Source organism: Tachypleus tridentatus, chromosome 2, assembly GCF_004210375.1.
Source record: "Tachypleus tridentatus isolate NWPU-2018 chromosome 2, ASM421037v1, whole genome shotgun sequence".
Lineage (NCBI taxonomy): Eukaryota > Metazoa > Arthropoda > Merostomata > Xiphosura > Limulidae > Tachypleus > Tachypleus tridentatus.
The window spans coordinates 111,535,540-111,558,914 of NC_134826.1; the positions used below are offsets into that span (position 1 = coordinate 111,535,540).

At 35.7% G+C, this 23,375-nt stretch overlaps 1 protein-coding gene across 6 annotated transcripts in view; it reads left to right on the forward strand.

Annotated features, from left to right (window-relative positions):
- The window catches only part of LOC143244846 (receptor-type tyrosine-protein phosphatase S-like), a 171,725-nt gene extending 158,124 nt beyond the window's left edge, over positions 1 to 13,601 (forward strand). For all 6 annotated transcript variants that reach the window (XM_076490246.1, XM_076490247.1, XM_076490250.1 and 3 more), the window contains 2 exons: positions 1,955 to 2,090; positions 11,072 to 13,601. In XM_076490246.1, coding sequence (XP_076346361.1) covers positions 1,955 to 2,090; positions 11,072 to 11,155 — 220 coding nt within the window. In that variant the 3' untranslated portion in view covers positions 11,156 to 13,601. The remainder of the gene's footprint in view (positions 1 to 1,954; positions 2,091 to 11,071) is intronic.
- The last annotated feature ends 9,774 nt before the right edge of the window (positions 13,602 to 23,375 follow it).

The following is a 23,375-nucleotide window of genomic DNA, read 5'->3' on the forward strand; positions in this document are numbered from 1 at the left end:
GGGTCAAAATTACCTGAAGGGTAGGTGCAAGTCGTAGTTCCTTGGAAGAATATGGACTATTCTCTTTGTCATTCATTCCCAACACTATCTCGCTGTATCATTCTCTGATAGATAGCATCTACCTTCTTTTGTGATTTTCTTCTTGTAATTTCAGCTATACCTTCTTGGTAATTCAAGTTACAAGTTGTTTCTTTTCTTTGCTTCTACAAAGCTTAGGGAACTTCATCTGCCTTGTAATACAGGTTGTGCAATGTACAATTCCCTATTCCTAGAGTTGAGCAGGCATTCCTTATCCTCCTCATAATGCCAGTTGCATGATGTTTATTCCATGCTCTTATGGTTGGGTTGTGGTGGTTATTTTTCTGCTCATAATACCAGGTACAGGATGATTACCTATTCTTGCAGTTGAGTTGAAACTCATTACAGTCCCATAAGTTTGGGTTCAGTTTGTTCTACTTCCTATATCCCACAGTTGATTTTAAAGTTTGTCTGGTGAATGTTTTTTGCATACTTCCTCTTCATAATTCCAGTTGCTTGCAGTATAACATTCGGTTTACTAACAGGAGGTGGTTGGTATATATATTATTCATGGTCCACTTGCTCTGACCACTATACACTGTTCATAATGATTTCAATTGTACATGAGGCCCTCCACCTTGTAATACGGAGAATGGGATGTTAAACGTGTTCTGTATAGTTGAGGTTGAGTAGATACCTAGCAATATCTAAATGAATACCTACATCTTCATAATTCTGAAACCTGGCTGTTAGATTTCCATTTGTCAATGTGCATTTGGAATTACCTCTGTGTCCAATTACTTGTGATTCTTATACTACCAAAATCAGATTTCCAGTCACATTTCTGAGGTTGAAGATGGAGAGAGATTCATACTGATTTGTATTTACACTAGATACATTGTTTATGAGGTCTTTCTTTTACCCACTTCAGGCCTTGATGCCACCAGTTTCTCAACACTACACTCCTTTGAGGATGAAGAACATACCTGTTCCAGTAGTGGTGCAGCCCTTATGTAAACTTCTATTCAAATACAGAACACATCTAATTGATTTTCTATGGATGCTTTGTGAAAAGCTCTCTTATTTTACTTTACACCTGTTCCTCCACCTTCTAAGTGTGGTATTCTAGTTATTTTGTGAGAAGGGATATGTATTATATTGGAAGTTATAATTTTCTTGCACTGAGAATGGATTTCTGATAAATACTTACCTCCTCTCAAACACTGTTCTCATCCCTCTTTCAGTGTTCTTCTAATTCTTGCAGGCCTAATGTCAAAAGTGACATTCATTTTAACTAGTACAGTGTGTGTCATGCTCCAATTGTTGAAGGATTGTCTATGCATGATAAATGAACAGCTCAAACTAGTGTATCAACAAGAAAAAATTATTTCCATTGTGTTAAAGGGTAGTGGAAGATCAAGAAGATTTATTTTGTAAAAAGAAATATCTGTGTAAGAAAATGATAACATTTGCTTTTTTTATATTGTGTTATGTTTCTAATTTTACTTGTTATCTAGATAATTTAATGTTGTATAAGTAGACATGTATCTAGGGAAGGGGAGTCCAGAGTTCTTGACTTTCACCACATTTTTCACAAAATTAGTAGTTATTCTTTGATGGATTAGCAGTCCATGGTCTACAGAGGATCTGGAAACCTTCAATTTTAAAATACATTAACAACTAATTTTGTGTGACAATACATACTGAAAGCTATCCCCCATATGTCTGTCTTAGATTTGAATACCATTAGTCTTTAGGCAACTCCCATCTAATCCCACAAGTTTTTTTTAATTTTTTGTGAAAAACACCATTTTATTTATAGTAACTTGACTTCATGACTCTTACTATGTATTTCCTTTTGTTGTGCTCTGTTATAGTGAATTAAAATTATCAGTTATGTATAAATGATGATAAGATCTCATTTTATTACTACCAGGAATGGTGCTAGTAGGTGTGGCTTGTTTTGTGCCACGAGCTGTATTTGTGATCAAATAAAAACAGAGCACCTCATGGACATTTTCCAAGTAGTCAAGTGGATTCGCAATAATCGACCAGAATTTATTTACTGTTTGGTAACTATTTCACATATGTTTCTTCTTATAACAGTTAATAATAATAATAGTTGAAAACATTTTTTTTCTGCATTGAGTATTTTTTCCTCGATATACTTAACTAAAATAAATTTTGATACTCTGTCTATTCAAACAAATGGACTGTTGATTCTGTATCTTTCACAAACAAAATATGAGTGTGATGTAACAAGTAAACATAAAAGAATGAAAGAATTTAACTTTTTTTTTTCCAGTGCTGTGATAACTTGTGTATAGTTTCCTAAATAATTGACTAATTAGCTTCTGCTATACATTGCACTCCAAATATGTTCCATTATTAGGTTTTGGTATTAGGATAAATCACATTCACTGAGTTGTAAGTTAGCAATTTATTAATCATCTTCTTAAATGGTACAACCTCCTCTCACCAAAAACAATCTTGATCCAGGTTTATCCTCTAAGCATTGCTAAAACATTTTAATAAACAGCACACCAGTTTATACTTCATTTTTGCACCATTTCAAGATGTATTGGTCATGTGTGATTATTCTCTACCAATTATAATGTTCCATCTATATTAGTGCAACTAGCTCCCTTTACTAATCAAGCAAAATCCTCACTTTCAAGAATTGGCATTCTATTGTATAGACATGTGTTTTAACTCATTCTCCATGTGGCTACAAAATTTTGACTGTGCTTTATCACAAATGTATATCAGTTTCAACTTTAAGTTTTGACTTCTTGTATTTGATTCCCATTTTTCTACTCATTCGTCAATCTGCACTTGTTCATTTCTGTATCTTATGCAAGGTATTTTCACTGGATGTTTTCTCCAATGGACTAAACTTGGTATAATTTGAGTATCTCAAGGTGTTTCCTCTGGATCTGGATGTTTTTTTTGTCCAGGCAGACAACACTTGTCGATCTTGTAAACCTATGCAAGGTGTTTCCACTGGATGTGTTTGCCCAGATAGACTGCATTTGGCCTATTCATTTACAATTTACAGCCCTAGACACATATATCACATTATCAGGCACATCACAATTCCTAACTATCACTATGTCCTATGCTAATGCTAGCTACATATGTGTACAAATATGAGCTATCTGTTGACAACAGGCTGATTCTGAATTACCTCACAAGTTTTCAACAGACAAATTCAAAGTGCTTCCTCTGGATTTGTTGCTTACAATATCATAGACAAGGCATTTCCAATGTATGTTTTACCCGGTTGGACAGCATTTGACATGCTCCTGTTTTCCAAGATTCTACCTTTGGTGCATTTTTATTTGAATCTGTTGTTGATTACACACAGGATTTTTCCCCGTATAATGCTCTATCACTTCATAGTTAAAGCACTTCTTCAGAATGGACGTGTACATCTTTTTTAAGGCTATGGTGCCTGCCTACTTCATTCTACTCCATATGTATTACTGTGTTAATTACTTGGTGAAAAGCGTACTTGTTCCAGAAGTAGTGCTATACCCCACAGATGTGCCCTCTTTTGTTATTATGGCACACCTGTTCTTTTAAAGCAGTTGTTCTCCACTTAATTGAATTGTGTTGTGCCTTCACTGGTCCCTCCACCTTTGCAACATGGGATTTTTGCTTTGAGTTGAGAGGGGGTAGTACCATTTCAGAAAGTAACATTTTTCTTACTCTGAAAATGTATTTCTGATTGTTACTTACCTTTACTCACTTACTTTCCACCCTTCGTCCCTAATTCTAAAAGTGAGGATTATAATGGAATAGTAGTGTGAGCTCACTATGCTAGTATAGATGGAACAGTATGATTAGCAGAGGGTAGTCACATGATCAACACTTATTCTGAAATAGTGCAGAAGTGAAGAGGTTAAAAAACTGGTGCACTGTAACAAAAAATTTTTAGCAGTGAAGTTGAGAATACACACAGTGGTTAAGATATCTGACCTCTATCACAGTTTTAACTATAAGTGGGCTAGAATTCTTGTACAATAGGTGTCTGTGACTTTTTGGTGATAAACTCAAACAATAAATGGACAGCATAAGATCTGATTGTTTTTAAAATATGTTCAAAACAAGAAAAAACATGGATAAAGATTAGTTACACTACAGAAAATAATAGTTTTATCAAAAATTCTAAAGCTCTTTTTCTTGTCAATGGTTCACACAGGCTGATTCAATTAACCCCTTAAATGTGGAGTTTTATGAAATAAATTATTAACCAATCAAAATTTAGTAATCAATTGAGTGCATTCTGCAGGCTGTTGATCAAAAGAAATTAAAACTAACCATATGGTATATCCTGCAATTGCTTGTTAGCTTACAGTTGCACCATATGATATGTTTCAGAGCTAAGGGGTTAACTTAATTCCTAAATAACTTGATACAATAGTCAAAAGTTGTAAACTAACTACAAGAAGGTGACCATAATTGTTTTGGAAACAATTTGGAAAAAGGGTCTGTTTTTGAAGTAGGACTGATACATGCTGATTTGGTTTATAGAAATGATCCCTTTATCATGGTGAAAGAGAATCAATATTAAGTTTTTGAAGGACAAATTTAAACCCTTTACTGAGAATGCACAATTTTCTTGTATGTTGTTACCATTAACAACAAAGTTTATCCAATTTTCATTTTTGATTTCAATTGTTTCCATGAATTTGCATTCAAAATTTGTATCATTCTCAAATTATATGTGTTATTAGTCTGAATTTGAGGTTTAATGTCCCATACTATGATAATCCTATAACAGGCAATAATGCATTTACCACAATTTTCCAGAGAATGGGGTTGACTTTATCTGAAAGTACAAGCCTCAGTTCACTGGATGTTAGTCTGAGGTTCAATTGGTGATTTCATCTTGTTTACCTGAACATGTTTCTGGACAAAATTTGAAATTGATTTTTTCTGGCAACTTACTTTATTCATCACATTCTGCACTCATTCAGGATAGTTCACCTCCCACTCCCTTTTTGCAATTGGTTAATCAGGTTTGTTGTGTTTTGATATCTCTCATGTAGCCTATGATTCCTTCCCTTTTTATTGGGTGATATTCCATTATCTAATTTTTGTTTTTCTTCTTTCATCAACATAAGTGTTCTTTCTCAGAGGTTGGATGTTGGCATACCTGGACCTCCTTGTTTGTTCGATCATCAAGCCTTGGATCCTGATGTTTCAGTCCACTTTAACTAAGCTTATTTTTCAAGTTTCTTATCCTGTCCTCTCTTTTACATTACCTTTCCTCCTTCCAGTTATTATCTGAAACCTTTCATCAGTCTTTTGAAGCCTTTACAAATAAGCTCAGAACACTTCTTTGGTTTGCCATGGTTCATTTATTGTTTTCTACTCTGTCTCTCAATACCTGGCTACTGTGTTGTTGTAGAGTGATGCAATACTTGAGGGAGTGCATATTCCCGACAGGATTTCTATCAAGGCCTCTTTCTTTGTGAAACCATGTATGGGAGTCATCCAGAATCTGTGGAATTATGGATCAATGTGGCAAGGTTACATTCTTCCTTATCTTCTCTGGTCACACATTTGTCTTATCCCTCCCAGGACTCTTCTGCTTAGTCTCCCACCATAGACCCTTACTTTCTTTCAGACATTCCTGCCCCTATCCTCATTTTTCCTTCACAATAGAACCCCACAAACTGCTGAGACCAGAATTCTACACTTTTCAGCTTTGTTGGGCTAATTCATGACAGAATTATGGGTTTTACAAGTTCTGTTGAATGTTTTTCTGATCTCTACCACCTCTTTGAGATATTTTCTTTCTCAGTTGGTTTACCAAAGCTGTTCAAGACCTTCTGCACAAAGAAGCTTTCATGTAAATGTACCCCTCTCAACCAGAATTTTATTCCCATCACTTCATGTTCCCAAAGAAGAGAAGATTGATAACCAGTTATTGATATGTCCCAGTTGAATTCCTTTCTGGACTCCCTCTCAATTCACTAGAAAGTCCTATTTTTCAGTGTTTTTCCTAGGGCTTTTGATGATCGAATTGTGATGGATGCCTTTCTTCTCATTCCTATTGCTCTTGAATCATGTTTGTTTGTTTTTTTGGTCCATCCCTGAGGTTTGGATGCTCCAGTTCAGGGCACTACTATTTGGTCTGTCATCAGCTCCTTATGTGTTTTATCAAGTGGTATGCATATTTTCTCATCACCTTTACTTGTTGAGTATTTGCACTCCTTACTCCATTAAAGACTAGCTCCTGCTTGCCTTTTATATTACCAGCCGAAGGTCACACATGTTTACCTTTACAAGAAGCATCAAGGGTGGGTTTTCTGATCAAGTTGAAGAAGTCCATTCTTACCCCATAGAATACTATATTCATTTGGAGGTTTTTCTTCAATTTCACCATCAGTGAGGTTTACCTTTCTCCTGTTTCCCTCAGGGATATGGAATAAGCAGTCACAACAGCCCTCACTTTATATTCTGTCCTAGATGGCTCAAGAGGTTCTCTCTCTTTTGGTGATGTGGGTTTCCTTAGAAGCTCTTATTCTCTTGGGTCCCCCACTAGTACAGCGGTAAGTCTACGGATTTACAACACTAAAATCAGAGGTTCAATTCCTCTCGGTGGACTTGGCAGATAGTCTGAGGTGGCTTTGCTAATTGAAAACACATACACACATTCTCTTGGACTTAACTTATGTGCATTCACTATATGGGTGATTCTTGGTCAGTGGAACTTTCCATGGATCCTTTTGATCCATTATATTACTCTTACTTCCAAGATCGGGGCTGACCTTTCTTGGTGGCTCAACATGGATGACACCATGATAGGGGTTCCATTTCCTTCATCTTGTTCAGATTTACCTCTGTTAATGGACACATCTTTGTCAGGTCGGGGACTTTCCTCAACTCTTGAGAAGTTTCTAATCTGTGGTCTGTCAGTGAGCCTGCCCTCCATATCAGCATTAACTGTTGGCAGGTTGTCTGCCTTTTACCCATTTTATTCCTCTTCTGTGGGAGAGGGAGGTTATGGTCTGCTCTGACAATTCCAGTGCCACAATTATATCATCAAGCAAGATGATACTAAAATCAGATCTCTGTGATTTCAGACTCTAGATATTCTTTTCTGGACCAATGGCCACCACATGATGGTTTTAGCTTGCTACAATCCTGGTACTATGAACCTGATTGTCAGTTGGTTATCTTGTCCCAACCATATACCCCTCATAAACTGGTCCTTTCATCCACAGGTCTTTTGTTGGGTGTGTTCTTGCCTGGAAACACTTCATATTGATCCATATAATGCGTGCTTGAATCTCAAATAACAAACTTCCTTCTTTTTGGTCTCTCATTCCACACCCATTAGCTTTGGGAGTGGATACATTCAGTTAGGATCAAAAATGTCTTTACATCTATGCTTACCCTCCAATTCGACTCCAGTCCAGAGTTGTATCCCTTATCCAGACCATTCTTTGTTTAGTCCTGCTTGTTGTTCTGTGCAGTTGTGATTCCCTCTGCTTTGGCCCTTAACTTGCACCACATCCACTGCTTTTACCCCTGTCCTTGTTTTCTTATTAATCAACCTCAGTCAGATATAGTTCATCCAGATTTCACAGTTGGCTTTTGTCAGGATCATTACCTCAGCCAACAGTCTGACTACTCACATTATCTTTTTCCTTTTCCAAACCATCAAACCTTTTATAACCACTTACCAAAGATGTTGGTCTAGCTTCTGCCTTTGGCCTTTTGGCCATGGCTTTCATCCTTCTATTCCTTATCTTTTCCAACTCCTTACCTGATTGTTTGAGAAGAGCATGTCTATTTTGAAAATGTATAGTTATTGGACAGTTATGTCAAACACCTTTCATTCCTTTCATCTTTTTTGACTTCCATGTTCCTTTGGTTTGCTGGCTTGTGATCTTAACATAGTCCTTTATGTCCTTTACAGTTCTTTCTATATTGCCCTCTGCCCTGACTGGTCTGTCCTCCCTAAGACCTGTGCTGACCTGGAATGTGATTTGAGTTTCTCACCCATTTCCTTACCTTCATTTTCTTATACTCCCATTCCAACCTGGATAGGCTTCTTTCTTTGCTCCTTAATATACATATTGTCTTTTTTTCATGGTTTACATTCTTTACTTTTTATTCCCTGGAACTTCTCAGTTTTCTGTGATCTATCATCTGTTACTTTCACTGATGGAATATTTGAACATTTCCATAGTAAGTAGCTATCTACATGATGTTTATTTGCAACAAATTCATCATCTAACAGTATCTTTGGCTGCTCACATTCACCTTCCTTTTGAGGAGATTATTCAGGTTGAAATGTAGACTACTCCCAATATCTTCATTGCTCATTATCTGCACAATCCCACTGTATCTTCTTCTGGCAGATACTGACTTCCTCCTGTGAAAATTTTAAAAATGTCTATTTGCCTTTGGCTTTCATATATATATTTTCTTTTCAGCATCCTTAATCTTTGATTCAACAATGAAGATATCATTCTGTGACAAATGTTTCTTTGTCGGGTATGCTTTGCCACAAACATGCACTAGTTTTGAGTTGCAGTATAACAGTCACTGTAGAAATGGAATGTTCCTGTAAAACCAATAGTTGCTTGTCTACTGGTGTATATATCTGTAATAGATATAAATCTATTTCTATCTTTGCTTGACCATCACTCTTGAAGTTCAGGAGTAAAGCAGAATGGGATATTTGCCTATTAATGCAATGCTTCAATCAAATAAATTGGGGTTGGTGTGCTTTTGAAAATATGGAATTGCATTGGACAGTCTCCAGTGTGGTGTTTCTCCCCACCACATTTTCCTTCCCTTTTTTCTTATATTGCAGCATGGAAGTCTTTACCAGTTCCCAGTTGCTTGGGTGTTGGACCATGGAAAATTCTGAATGAATATAGATATTTACAGGTAGTTCTTGATTTACAAGAATTGGTCTCATAAATCAAATGCTATTTCCCATAGGTTATACATGATGCATGCAATCCCAGTGGGAATGTCATTAGTCAAGCCTTGATATACTGCCTATGCTCACTTAGTCAACATAATATATTTAAAAATACATCAACTCCAGTGTGAAGCATGATAAATTGAATTTAATTACTTTGTCGTATGACCAAACAAATCCTGCGACTATCTGGCTACTGCACAGATAACTGCAACATTATTCTCATTGTAACATCACTTCAGCTATTGTGCATTGCACTGTCACAGATATTATTGTAATAAAGCATTTGCATTAGCTAAACCTTCAATCACATATTGAGCAAATGCTTCTGCTTGTATCATTACAAGACACAAATTGCTCAAAAATTGTTAATTTGAATTCACAATCTTGTAAATCAAAAAATGGTATTCTTCCATCAATCTTGTTAATCCAAAAATACATAAAACAAATTTGTGTAAATTGAGAATTACCTGTAATTTACAATACATACCCATTATTATCCATTTAGCAAAAAGTTGCTAAAGCTGGTTTTCTTCCTTCCATTTTCCCTGAATGCATTTTTGCATGTGGACAGCAATAGACAAAATACATTGGTGGGACTAGATCCAGCCCATGTGGAATTCTCCTCATAATTCTGGATTCAGGGTGACAATATCCTGTTCCTAGGGCATAGTGCTGTAGATGTCTTTTCTTATTAAATCCAGTTTCAGGAGATTCCTTCTCTGTTTTTGTAGTTAAGTTTGGAAGACTTCATCTGCCTCGTAATACCAGCAACAGGATGTCCATGCTCATTTCCTACAGTTGGGCAATTTGTTCCATTTCCTTTTTGTAGTACAAGATACAGGATATTTCTGCCCTGCATTTGTGGATGAGTAAGTTATTATTTTGCCCATAATAGTGGCTACAGCTTTATTTTGTTCTTAAGGTTGAGGCAAACCATGACCCCATGGTTCCAGGTTTAGTTTGTTGCACTTCTCACTCATACAGTAGTTTTGGGAGCTTGTCTAGTAATAACTGGAAGTACACTTCTATTTCATAATTCTAGTTGCTTGATGTATGACACTGTTTACTTTCTTGTTACTGCATTTTTTCCATCCTCGGCCTTTTGATGCCAAGGGAGAGTTATGGAACCTTATCTCTTTTGTTCAGGCTGGGAATATACCCGCCTAATCTTATTTATATATTGATAGAGCTTGCATCTCTCAGAAAGGGTTCTGCTTTTGGAAGTATTTTCCTTTTCTACACATTTTGTATTTAATTCCCTAGTTCCTGGGAAAAGAGAATACCTGTTCCAGAAATAGTGCAGTACACCATAAGTGTGCTTCATTTTCATCTCCAAACACACCCATTCATTCTGGGCAGTTGCTTTCCACTTTGATATTTGTGCACCTTCACCAGTCCTTCCTTTTTTGCAATATTGGACTCTAGCTTTATGTGAGAGGGGATAAGATTTTACTGGAAAATAATATTTTTTACACTGAAAATGTATATCTGGTGTTCTTATTTTGGTATCTGCTAATTCTCAAAAGTGATGATTGAGCTGGGATGTCAGGGGGAGCTAGTTACATAATATGTATATGTTTAGAAATGGCATGAAACTGATGGGGTATAAAGACTGGTACACTGATTTCAAAATTTTTAGCACTACTTAGAGGTAGACAAGGATCAAAATAGCTTTGTGAGGTTGGAAGAGATAAGTGCTTATTGGAAATATGGAAATGCATTCAGTGTAAGAAAATGTTAACTTTAATTACCCAGCTCTAGTTACCATTTACCTCTAAGGTTATCAGTACTTTTGAAAATACCGTAATGTGTCTATAAAACTATGTGTACTCAAACAATAAATACTGGGAATACAAATAATATTTCATAATTAGGTACATGTTAGTATTAAGGCCAGATGTTTGTATATCATTGAATAAAAAGCAAGTTTTTGAAGAGGGATGGTGCTTAAAACAATGATCAGATAATTAATATTAACCACTAACACTACTTTTATATTCTAAGTTTATTCATTGTTTTTATTTCAGTTCTTTCATTATTATTATTATTCGATATAGAACATTTTAATGTTTACTATATTGCTATGTTTATTTCCAGGAACAGTACAAGTTTTGCTATGAAGTTGCCTTAGAACTGGTGGACTCATTTTCTGTATGTGGAAACTTACAACGTTCTACTTAGATACAGAAGCTTTTTTGAAAGTAAAAATGATTAGAAAACAGTCATTAAAATACTTTGTATTTCTTGTCATCAAGTTACTATAGCGAAAATTCAGAATTTACTTCACTTGTAAAATTTGGGTTTTCCAACTCCACCATTAATTCATTGGTTATTTCAATGCCCTGTTATTTTACCTTGTATGTTAATAAATATATTTAGCTCAAGTTTCTGTTTTGATATAAATAATTCTTGAAACAAGTGATTATTGATATCAAAAACATGAAGTATTATTTCATTTTTTTAAGCATGGCTTTAGTTTTTCAGCTAGAATAAGTCTCTTAACATTAAATGCAGGGCCATTTTGCTAATATGAAAAATAATGAGGCAATATTTCATGTTTATTCAGTAATCTAAGTGAAGGAAACCAAAATCCATGTGTTTCACACAAACTATGAAACTCAGGTGTGAATATTACCTCCTAGAATCCTAATAATTTCTTTTTTAACAAATTGCATGAAATCACTTGTTGTAGAACTTCTCATTCATTTTACTATGTTAAGCATCATGATTTGAAGTATGAATCACATAATGCTATGTTTTACTATTTTAATAGATTAGATTTTTTGTCAACTGTTTCATATACCTATTTGGTGCTTCATCAGGAAACTTCCAGATGAATAGTTTTGTATGAATAATTGAGTTCAGTTTTCTTAATAAATGCTAGTGTGATATCATGCATCAAATTTTATTATTTAAAAAAAACAGTTATAAGAACTGCTGTCTCCAGAAATGTTTCTTTTGTATTTTTGGAGAATAGTTGTTATTTCTATCCTCAAATACTTTTAAGGGAAATTAATTTTTGATAATTGTCATATATTTGTGTATATATTTTACTGGTGCCTAATGTTCTCCATTTTCACTTACTATGAAAACAAATATCTAAATACCTTTGTCAGGAGATTCACGTATAACTATTGTTTAATCAATAAACTGTGACCAAAGTAGTGAAAGCACAATAAATGAAAGGTAAAAAGAAAACATTTAAATATATAATTTGGTTTTTAATTTGCTTCTGAGCTTATTTGTAAAATTGCTTTTCACTTACATATATATATATATATGTGTGTGTGTGTGTGTGTGTGTGTGTGTGTGTGTTTAGATTTAAAATCAAATAAATATGTAATTTGGAGAAGTATTAGTGGTGCATGTGTGCCTGTTTTATTAACTTTTAAAGGTTTTCTCTGAAACCTTATTTATTTCTGATTGCATTTTCTTCACGTTATTAATGAATAAAAGTACTACAAATATGCTTTAGTGTTGAACCACTTTATGTATTACAAATAAAACCAGTACAATGTTAAATTATGCAAACATGAAAATCAGCATTAATTTTTAATAATCATACTACCAAATAGATCCTGTATTCATTTCATTTGAAAACAGGCTAAACTTTCCTTGAAGTATGTTTTGAGAAAGCTACTGTTGTTTTTTTTTTACAATTTTACCATGTATAAAGTTCTATTGTATGAAACCAGTCATAGTTTGGATTAATTATGCATATATTATGTTGTGTAACATTCATTTACTTTCTAAGTTATTAAAATGTACCATCATTAGCTTTCAAATTGTGATATTTATGTATTTTAAACCATATTAAACATAAATGAAAAATCCTTGTAACCAAACATGGACAAACAGGCCGTAGTTAGAATTCAGAATTTATACCAATTTTTCTAAATATTGTGTGCTGTGCTTAGAATGTAATATGCTACTGAACTGAAATATTAATTTCATTTTATATTTTTCTGTACAGAGAATGTTATGATTACTTAGTTAAGTGTTTCTTATGAGCTAGAAGTGCTTGTCATGTGATATTTCTCTCCTGAATGGAAAACAAAAACGTTATTTTGGAAAAGTGTTCAAAGGTTGTGGGTATAGAATAAGTATGGACTGTTTGTTTTGATAGCAGTTTCTCAGGCTAGTTGTAAGAACAAGTTCAATAAATCATTCTGTGTATTTGTTGCTAATATTTAATTACTAGTTAAGATATGTCCCTCAAGATTGCATAATGAATCACTTTGTTTTTGTCTAACTACAGAATTAATTTACTAATGGTCAACATTCTAGTGAAATATTACATCAGTTGTTTTATTTTGTATCAATATTCACTATAAAAATAGGTAAATTATTACTTGCTGGTATCATCATGACTTTGGATCCCATTCATAAAAGTATCTTAAATTTTCTTTCAGTTTCAGTAAAATGTTACCGATAAATAATTCATATTATCAATGTCATCAGAGCTTGATGTGTTGCCACTAATACTTAAGTGATGAACTTTTGTTAGACATATGATTGGATTACATGTTAATTATAGAAACATAATATGTTTAATCAATATTTTTACAGTAGAGAAAAAATTTGTAATTCATGAATAATCAAATAAATTAGAGTTTATCCAAAATTATTCAGTGAGTGTTTAGTTTTTAATTTTGGTGATTGGAAGATGCTAAATATTGATTTGTAGAAAGTATTCACATAAACACTGAAATAAACAAGCACCTTGTAGTTCTCAAAGTATGTAGAATCTTTTTTTTTTAAGGTTGTCTAAGATGTGTCTGAAATATTGTTTTTGAGCAATAACTAGAATTCTGTCCTAGATTTGGATAGCAGTATAGAAATAGGTATATTTTCACAAGGGGCACCAGAGCATTGCCACTTCAAAATTGATATGTGACTATAAACAACAACACATCTTCTAATTGTATCCCTGTTACTATAACATCTTAATTTGTTACATCTCTTTACAAGCTAATTTCTGTGTTTTAAAATAAAAAAGTGCAACTAAAGCAGTGATTCTGTGACATGTTGTATTTACCGTTCTGTATTTCCACTCACATATATGGTCAGTTCAAATGACAGCAGTAGGCCACTCTTTTTTTTTTATTATTTGTGGCAAACACAGAGCATGTTTGAATGACAAATTTAGTCACCCATTTCTTGATGTGTGGTAAATAGAGAACATGCTTCAATATTCATGGTCAGTCATGTAATAAGATGAACATTTAGAAACACATAAGACCTAAATTCATATTTAGTAAAATTTATTAACCTTCATAGTTCTGAATATGTATATTTAATGTGGAGATGGTCATCTTACCTGTATATTTGCTTCCAAGCTAAAAATACCAGAAAACCAAAATTATTGTCTAAAATTCTGTAGTCACCACAATGCATAGTTACTTCTTGCTTGACTGTGAGTCATCTTCAGTAAGAAAAATGAGTGTTCTATCTCTTTTCAGACCATTGAGAAAACTGCATAAACTAGTCTAAACCACATACATGTATATACTGTGTGGAATATATATAATGCTAGGAAAGTAAAACTTCATGCAGAAAAATGAAATATAATAATTGATTTTGTTTGCATAAATTTTGTTCACAATATTTATTATTTTTGAAGCCTGTTATATAGTAAAATATAGAAAGTTAAGTTTAAAACTTATTTGCTCTAATGTAGAACATACTACGTGTAGATAGGCATTGACCTTTTCCACCATATGATCAGGTGATATCTTGACTTGAAAACTTTATCACCCTTATTTTTTGCCAGAATGACCAACAGTGATGTAGGTAATACATGTGTCCCAAGAAGAATAGCATTGAAGAACTTTGTATATAATAATATATCAGTAGGGATTTGTAGATTTCTGAAAGCTTTTAACCTTGAGTATATGTGCTTTCTTTAACACACACGCATTTGTTGTTTTTTTTGTATTAAATAAAGATTGTTTTCAGTGTATTATACTCTCTGTACAATCTCTTTCTTTCTTGTAACTCAGTCAAACTAAGAGACTAGAGTTTTAGTCTACAGTATATTTTCTACTTGAACTTCCTGTTATTTTGCAAACCTTATCCAAATACTTGAAGAAAAATCAGTGAATATGTAAATATCCCACCTTTGTAGTATAATATATGTTGACTTTTCAGTCTAATAAGTTCCAAACCATGAAAATTAGGAGTGCTGACAGTGTTGAAACACTTCTGCCATGATTTGTAGGGATATTGCACATCCTATGTTATTATTATAAGTGTAATTGTAAACTTTACTAGCTTTATTAATATGGTTTCTGTCTAGTGTAATCAAATTTTACTCTGGTTTTCCAAATGTCTAGTTCCTATCATTTACAGAGGTTTACATTTTTTTTCTATTTTAAATTTAGTAACCTCACTTTTTAAACTGTTCTAACATCAATTAATAAATTCTATAATTTGTCGATTGGTTGGTTGGTTGATTTAGTGTTTTATGGCACAAAGCAGCTAGGCTATATGTGCCAAACATACCGTAAAAGGTTAAAAGTAAATTTACTAAAATTCATAAAAGGAAATTAAGGTAAAAACAAAACAAAGATTTTAAAAAAGACACATAAATAACATAAAACCAATGTTTACATCTAGTCTACAATGTCAACAGAAAATCTACAGTAATTCAAGTTATAAAAGATTTTCTGTAGCATAACTAACTGTAATAATCATAACTCACCAGGAAGACTAAATGGTAAGTACAAAAACCACCGTCAGTCACCTGAAGTTGGCCTTTACAGTCCTGGTTCCGAGTTATTTGACATTATGGCGATTTTCAAAAATGAAAGTAATAAAAAGGTTTTAAAAGATGTGTAGCAAAATTACAATAATAACTCTCCGGGATGACTAACGGACAGTTCAAACAGAAGCGTCAGTCACCTGAAGTTGACCTTTCCAGTCCTGGTTTTGAGTTATTTAATGTTACAGCCAGTTTCTAATTTCAAATCAAACTAGATGAACTGTGATTTTTAAAATGGAGCCACATTAAAAAGGTGTAATATGTAAATTAAAAAAACTTAAATGGCATTATAAAGATTAATGGCCTTTAAAAAAAATAAAAACTTTACCAAGGTGGACAGTGTCACCATCACCAATAACACTGTCTAACGTTATGGACAAACCTTAGGACAGAACATATTTAAAATGGTGCCCTCGTTGAGAGTCGTAAAGAGGACAAGAAGGTAAAATGTGGCTTATTGTGATCTTGAGTTACACAAACTACACACTGGTGCATCAGTTCCAAATAAAAGAAAACGATGAGTTAAGAAACTGTGACCAGTGCGTAGTTTAGTTAGAACAACTTCCTCTTTCCGATCCTAATGGAAGCAATACGGCCAAAATCCAATATAGGATTTTATTTGGAAAATCTTGTTTTCATGTTACTCACTCCAAGGCAACTGCCAGCTGGCATGGAGTTGAGCCTTGAATACAGGACCATAGTCCACGTATGAGACAGGCACAGCGGTGATTATGCCAAAGCAGATAAACTTAGCTGCGGTGTCGACGAGCTCGTTCCCACGAATACCAACGTGGCCCGGTATCCAGAAAAACTGGATAGAAGTACATGTTAAAGATAATTGAGCCAGTTGGTTTTGAATATTGGTGAGAACAGGATGTAAACCAACGTGAAACAATTCCATGGCCACTAGAGGAACTAAGCGAATCAGTATAAACAGTGCAGTTTGAGTACTGGTTAGCTTTATGCGATTCAAGGCAAGAGAAATGACGTACAGTTCAGCATTGAACACAAAAGCTGTAGAGGGGATTCTGCGTGCAACCACTGAACCACGACAAACCATGGCAGAGCCCACACAGTCACCTGATTTCGAACTATCTGTATAAATAGAAATGGAAGGATGATTTGAAAGATGTTCAGAACAATGGTACCTCGGTTCTCGAACGACTCCCTTCTCGAACAATTCGGTTTTCAAACATATTGTTTGAGAAAAAAATGTCTCGATTGTCGATTATAAACTCGATTCCTGAACCACCGAATGACCCTTCAACCATTTTCAGTCAACACCAAGCTTTCCCAAAACATTTTACCTGCACCTGTCGCTCAGTCCACACCCCCGCTAAAATATGCTGTGAACGTTCTCGTTTTTCTTTTTTTTTTTTTGTTGTTTTTCTAAATATTCTGATTAAATAAGCCACCATGGGGTAAACAAGGATAAGCTGCAAACCAAAAGCAGCTGAAAGCAGCAAACCAAAAAGAAAAGTTGTTAGAACCACAATAGAGGTGAAAAAAGATCTCATAGCAAAGTGTGAGAGTGGTGTTTGTGCGTCTGACCTTGCTACACAGTTTGGTAGGGCAAAGTCTACAGTCTGCACCATGCTGAAAAATAAAGAGGTCATCAAAGAAGCTGATGCTGCAAAAGGAGTTACAGTGCTTACAAAACAAAGATCACAAAGAATGGAAGAGGTAGAAAAACAGTTGGTGATAGCATTTCTGAGACCATCATTTGTGAGAAAGCAAAGCAGTTGCATGCTGACCTCCTGAAAAACACCCCTGGAACGAGTGCTGATACAAGTGATGCCTTTAAGGCTAGTAGGGGTGGTTTGAAAAATTTAGGAAGAGAAGTGGCATACATAGTGTGGTGAGACATAGGGAGGGTGCCAGGCAGAAACAAACCTCATTAGACAAGTTTTTAGTGAGAAATAGGTCCAGTGAGTTTCAAGCAGGTTGTGGCAGTACAAAGAAAAAGAACCCCAGAAGGAGAGTTACCTGACATTTTTATAGAAGGTAACTCTCCTTCCAAACAATAATAACTCTCCTACTCTCCACGTTCCTCACCACCTTTCACTTATGCCATCAGCTCTCCTCAGCACAGGTAAAGTGAGTTAAATTTTCATTTATTGTTTTTCATTGTGTTTTTAGTTTTTGTGGTTGACTTTATATATGTAAGTATTATTATACAGGTATAAATAAGCAATATTTTTACTTAAAATGCTTCATAATGCATAATATTTTGAGGTCTGTAATGGATTAATTTAATTTACAGTATTTCTTATGGAAAAAATTGATTCGGTTTTTGAACAGCCTTCTGAATGGATTAAGTTCGAAAACTGAGGTACCACTGTATTTCCAATTGGGAGTGTCTACTTTTCTCAAATGATTTAAAGATAGGTCACAATTAGGGACTGTAAAAAGACACGGTGGGATGGGCTGACCAATGGATACAGCAAGGACCCAATTCACTGAACTGCATCTGGATATGAAGGCCAAAAAGAGCAATGGCAGATTGTCTGTTCTGAAAAGGTATGACCAACCAAGGAAAGAAAACACAACCCTATGTGGGATACTTTGGTAAGGAACGAAGTTTCGAAGCATATAGTAAAGACAGTTGCAAATGGCAGAGATGCAAAGAAGTTTCATGAGACTCTATGTATAAGCTTTGAACTGGGTAAGTGTGGTGAGAGTCCTTGATGATGAATAGGGTCTAGCACCTTTAAGGCCGATGGTCTGGCAGAGCCATAGACCAGTGATCCATATTCAAGTTTTGATCAAATAAGAGCACGATATATCTTTAGCATAGAACGTCGATCCGCTCCCCAAATGGTGGAAGAGAGGACACAGAGGATGTTTAGTTCTCTTGTACATTTGACCCATAACTGCTTGATGTGTGGTATAAAGGTCAGCTTAGGTCAAAGATAAGCCCCAAGAACTTTGTCTCAGGGACCACAGGCAGCACAACTTTACCGATACGGAGTTCAGAATCAGAGTGGGCGTTGGCAGAAAAGTCCATGCAAACGGTTTTAGAAAGAGAGAGAAGCTAAAGCCGTTTCCTGTGGTTCACTTTAGTAAACGATTTAGGGTAGTCTGTAGTTGCTGCTCAATATACTTCATGTTCGACGACTGACATGATATGTGAAAGTCGTCGACATAGAGCCCGTTTGCAACAGTGAGAGGGAGTTGTTCAGTGATGACATTAATTTTATACTGAAAATGGGACAATCAGGACACAGCCCAAGTTCCTGTAGAAATGAACGGGAAAGTTTCGAACACACACGAACTTGGAATCTCCTATCCATTAAAAAATTTTAATAAACCTGGGTAAATGGCCACGTAACCCATATATATGGAGGTCTCGCAAAACGCCATACCTCCACTTTGTATCATAAGCCTTCTCAATGTCAAAGAATATCAATAAAAATGTTATTTGAGAAAGGCTTCTCTGATTGGCGTTTCATGTCGAATAAGGTTGTCCATGGTGGAGCCCTGTCATTGGAACCCACACCGGATGGGGAAAGGAAGTTGTTTGATTAGAGAAACCAAACTAGACGAGCATTAACTATCCTCTAAGGTCTTACAGAGACAGCTCGTCAAAGCAATTGGACAGCAGTTCGAGAGAATCTTAGGATCCTTCCCTGGCTTAGAGAAAGGTAGAGCAATAGCCTTGTGCCAAGCATCAGGAAAAGCATTCTCCTGCTAGATCTGGTTAAAAACAATCAGAAGAATAGCAAGAGAAGCAAGGGATAGGCAACGCAGTATGTCATAGTGTATATCATCAGGTCCAACTGGTGTACTGCCAGACCGCTGAAGGGCCAGTTTGAGTTCCACCAGTGTAAAGGGATGATTATAGTCATAGAGACAATAAGCTTGAAAGGAAAGAGGTGATTGCTCTGTCCGAATCTTGATGGCTAAGAAGGTGGAAGAAGAAGTAGAAGTGCTAGACATCTGGCAAAAGCTTTCACCGAGAGTATTCGTGATGCTCAGGGTATCAGGTACTTCATGGCCATCAGAGAGCAAGATCGAGAGGGGGATAGAATTATATTGCTTACTGACCTTTTGAATCTTCTCTCATATGACTTTGGAACTGGTTGTAGAAGATATGCCAGTTACGAACTTAATCCGAGATTCCTTCTGGCTTTGACGTCTTACCCACTGAGCATGTGCACGTGCCTGCTGGAAATCAATGAGGTTTGAGTGTGGGATACCGACAAAAAGTACCCAAGGCCCGTTTCTGAACCTTCCATGCCATGTGGCAGGCAGGATTCCACCATGGACAAGGAGAAAGTGGAAAACATATCGAAGTTTTAGGAAGAAATTGAGCAGCTGCTTCTATAATACAGTCAGTTACTGCTGCCACACAATCTTCTATTGATGACTTACAAGTTTTGCAAGAGCAGTGAAAGAGGGCTAGTTTGCTTGATCTATCTTTCACCAGGGCACTGGGTTGGGTGGCATCGACCACGGCCAGTCTCTCTCAAAGTTATGGGAAAATGATCACTGCCTCGTGGATTACTGTCAACTCTCCATGAAAAATGGGAGAATAATGAAGGAGAGCAAACTGAGAGATCAATAGCAGTAAAAGACTGACTAGGTGCGTGGAAATAAGTAGAAGAACCAGTATTGAAAAGAGAAGGGTTGTGATCAGAGAGCATACACTCTACAGAGCGACCCCTCCTATCAATATTAGCACTTTTCCAGATGGGATGATGCCCATTAAAGTCCCAAGGATGAAAAAGCGAAACAGCAACTCTTCAATGAGAGCATCAAGGTCAGATTAATCATATGTCTCTTCAGGCGACAGGTACAGAGAACAAACAATGATGGTATGACCCAAGTAAACACGGATGGCTACGGCCTCCAAGGATGTGTCGAGTGGTAAATGCAGAGTGGGCACATGCTGATCAACCAACAGTGCCACCACTCTGTGCACTCGTCCATCACACAGCCTGTCATTTCTGTGCAAAGAAAACCACCGAAAGGTGTTTGTATCAGCAGGTTTCAGAAATATGTCCTGTAAGGAAAGGCATGTGGGATTGGCAGGAAGCAGTCAATGTTTTGATGTCATCCAGATTATAACGTAAACCTCGACAGTTCCATTGTATCAGGGTGGCCATTTTATTTACGTGTAGGCGAATTGGGTGGAGAGCCCTTCTGTTTACGTCTTTTTCCTTACTGTCCTTATTCGAGGGAGGTCTGTTGACCTCCATGGATCCTGCTCTGGTTCGATTGTGCAGGTCTTTGCTGTTGAAAGAGGATTTCAGAGAGTGAAGTTTTGAACGAATGATTGTTTTGCATCTTAATGTGGGAGAAGAAGATATATCCGAGGAAATGTCTGTACCTGGAACCAAAGGATGTTGATCTTCAGGTTTGTTTGAGTGTATGTAAGGGGCAGAGATAGGTGTTGAAGTTTATTCATCAACTTTTTTAACCATGGAGGTCAAAAGACTTTTCATTTGTTTGGAGAACGATTCTTTTGGAGGCACAGAGAGATCTATCTGCACTCCTATTGTAGTTGTGGAATGAAGTGCAGCAGCATACGTCCAAGATGAGGTGGTAGACAGCAATTTTCGAGCCTCAGGATAAGTAATGTTACGACTCGTTTACAAATGCTGCACCTCTTTTTCTTCCAACTGGAAATATCTGAGAGGGTTTGGAATGTATGCCCGTACTCTGCAATTAAGATAACCTGCATTGATGGTGGCAGGCGGACGTGGTGACGTAAATGTGAGAATGAGGACATTGGTCGGCACCATAATTCTATCTTTACGAGTGGATATACGCCTCACTGCAGAAACTCCTTTGGTAGAGAAACCAGCGAGAAACTCTGACTCTAGGATGTTCTTCAAATCCCTCTTCACCATAACTCTTCTTAGTAAATTGAAAGTTGCATGAGGCGTAACCTCAATAGGTATATTCCCAATTGCCTTTGAATGCAACAGGAATTCACTGTGTTGAGATGTAGATGTTTCTACCAATATGTCATCAGAGCAAAGCTTCTTTACTGGCCTTGGTGATCCAGCAAGTCCCTCTAGTCACTTCTGAATGAAAAAGAGAGACATCAGAGAAAGGTTTATCTGAAAGAGAATTTAGTATAAGAAAATGAGGTACAGGTGTTACAGATGTTGAAAATTGATGCTCAGAATCTTTAAGAGGTGGTCATTTACCTATGGACTATTTTTCACTATTTCATTTAAGTTTTTATTTGGAGGATCCATATTAAAAAAGGAATATTTTGGTGCCCACTGACCCCACCCACTATGAATCCCTACGAGAGGATGCACTACAATACTATACAAGGACACTGCAGCAACGCCAGGGTTTCATGAGCACTATACCCAAACACTAGCATCAGATACAATGTTCACAACACCTGTTGAGAACATCCAACACTGGTACTTGGTTGACCCTTTTCCAATCTTGCAATTACCTTTTTGCTATAATCCTTTTTCTGCACTTCTCATAATTTTTGGAAGTTCAAGTAAGATATTATTTTATTTTTACCAAACTAATCTCATTTCTAAAACCAATTATAACAGTTTCTACTGCTGGGTAGTTTCATTTGTTGAGCGTGAGTTTTTAAGTATTTACAAAGTCCAGTTCACTTGTTGATAATGGAAAAAAAATAATAATTTTTTAAACGTTCCACAGTTTAATAATTATGATAGGTCTAAATTTACAAATAAATAATGTCTTAGTACAAATTTCTGTTACTGTTCATTTCTTAGTATGCATAGAACTTCTTATATGTCTAATACTTCGGCAAAAACATGGACTTAAATTTTATAACACTGACCCAACAAGCCATCTCTTTCAATAATCAGCCAAAAACTCGTCTAGTCTCATTTAATATGCTTTTCATATCATGCATCTCTTGAAAACAATACTCCCTCTGGTTAAAAAAAAAACTACAAATGTCTTAATTGAAAAAAATATAGCCGAGAATATTATAACACCCTCTGATATTCATTGATAACAAGTAATAGTTTACTTTATTTGTCTTTCAGTGACTTTATACTGAGGTGGATAACCAGTTACGCTGTCTTGTTTATTTGTTTTTGAATTTCGCGAAAAGCTACACTAGGACTATCTGCACCAGCTTTCCCTAGCTTTTCAGTGTAAGACTAGAGGTTTATTTTGAATTTCGCACAAAGCTACACAAGGGCTATCTCCAACTATTCATCAGCACCCACCGCCAACTTTTGGGCTACTCTTTTACCCACGAATATTGGTATTCATTGTAACATTATAACGCCCCTACAAATGAAAGGACGAGCATGTTTGGTGTGACGGGGATTAGAACCCTCGACCCTCAGATTACGAGTCCAGTGCTTAACCAACTGGAAGACTAGAGGGAATGCAGCTAGACATCACCACCCATCGCGTACTCTTGGGCTACTCTTTCACCGACGAACAGTGGGATTACGCTGTTGCTGATCAGTTTTTCATATTTTTTTCCTGTTACTGTATTTTTATAATGTGTTTTCGAAAATGTGTACACTATAAAAATGAAAGCATCTTGTAGGTGTTTAACAGGCACCCAGATATTTTGGTTAATTGAAGGTTTTAACATAATGCCAAAGTAATCACAATGATATGTATTCTAATTGCTGGTTACTTGGTTGGTCAGATTTTTCATTACATTCA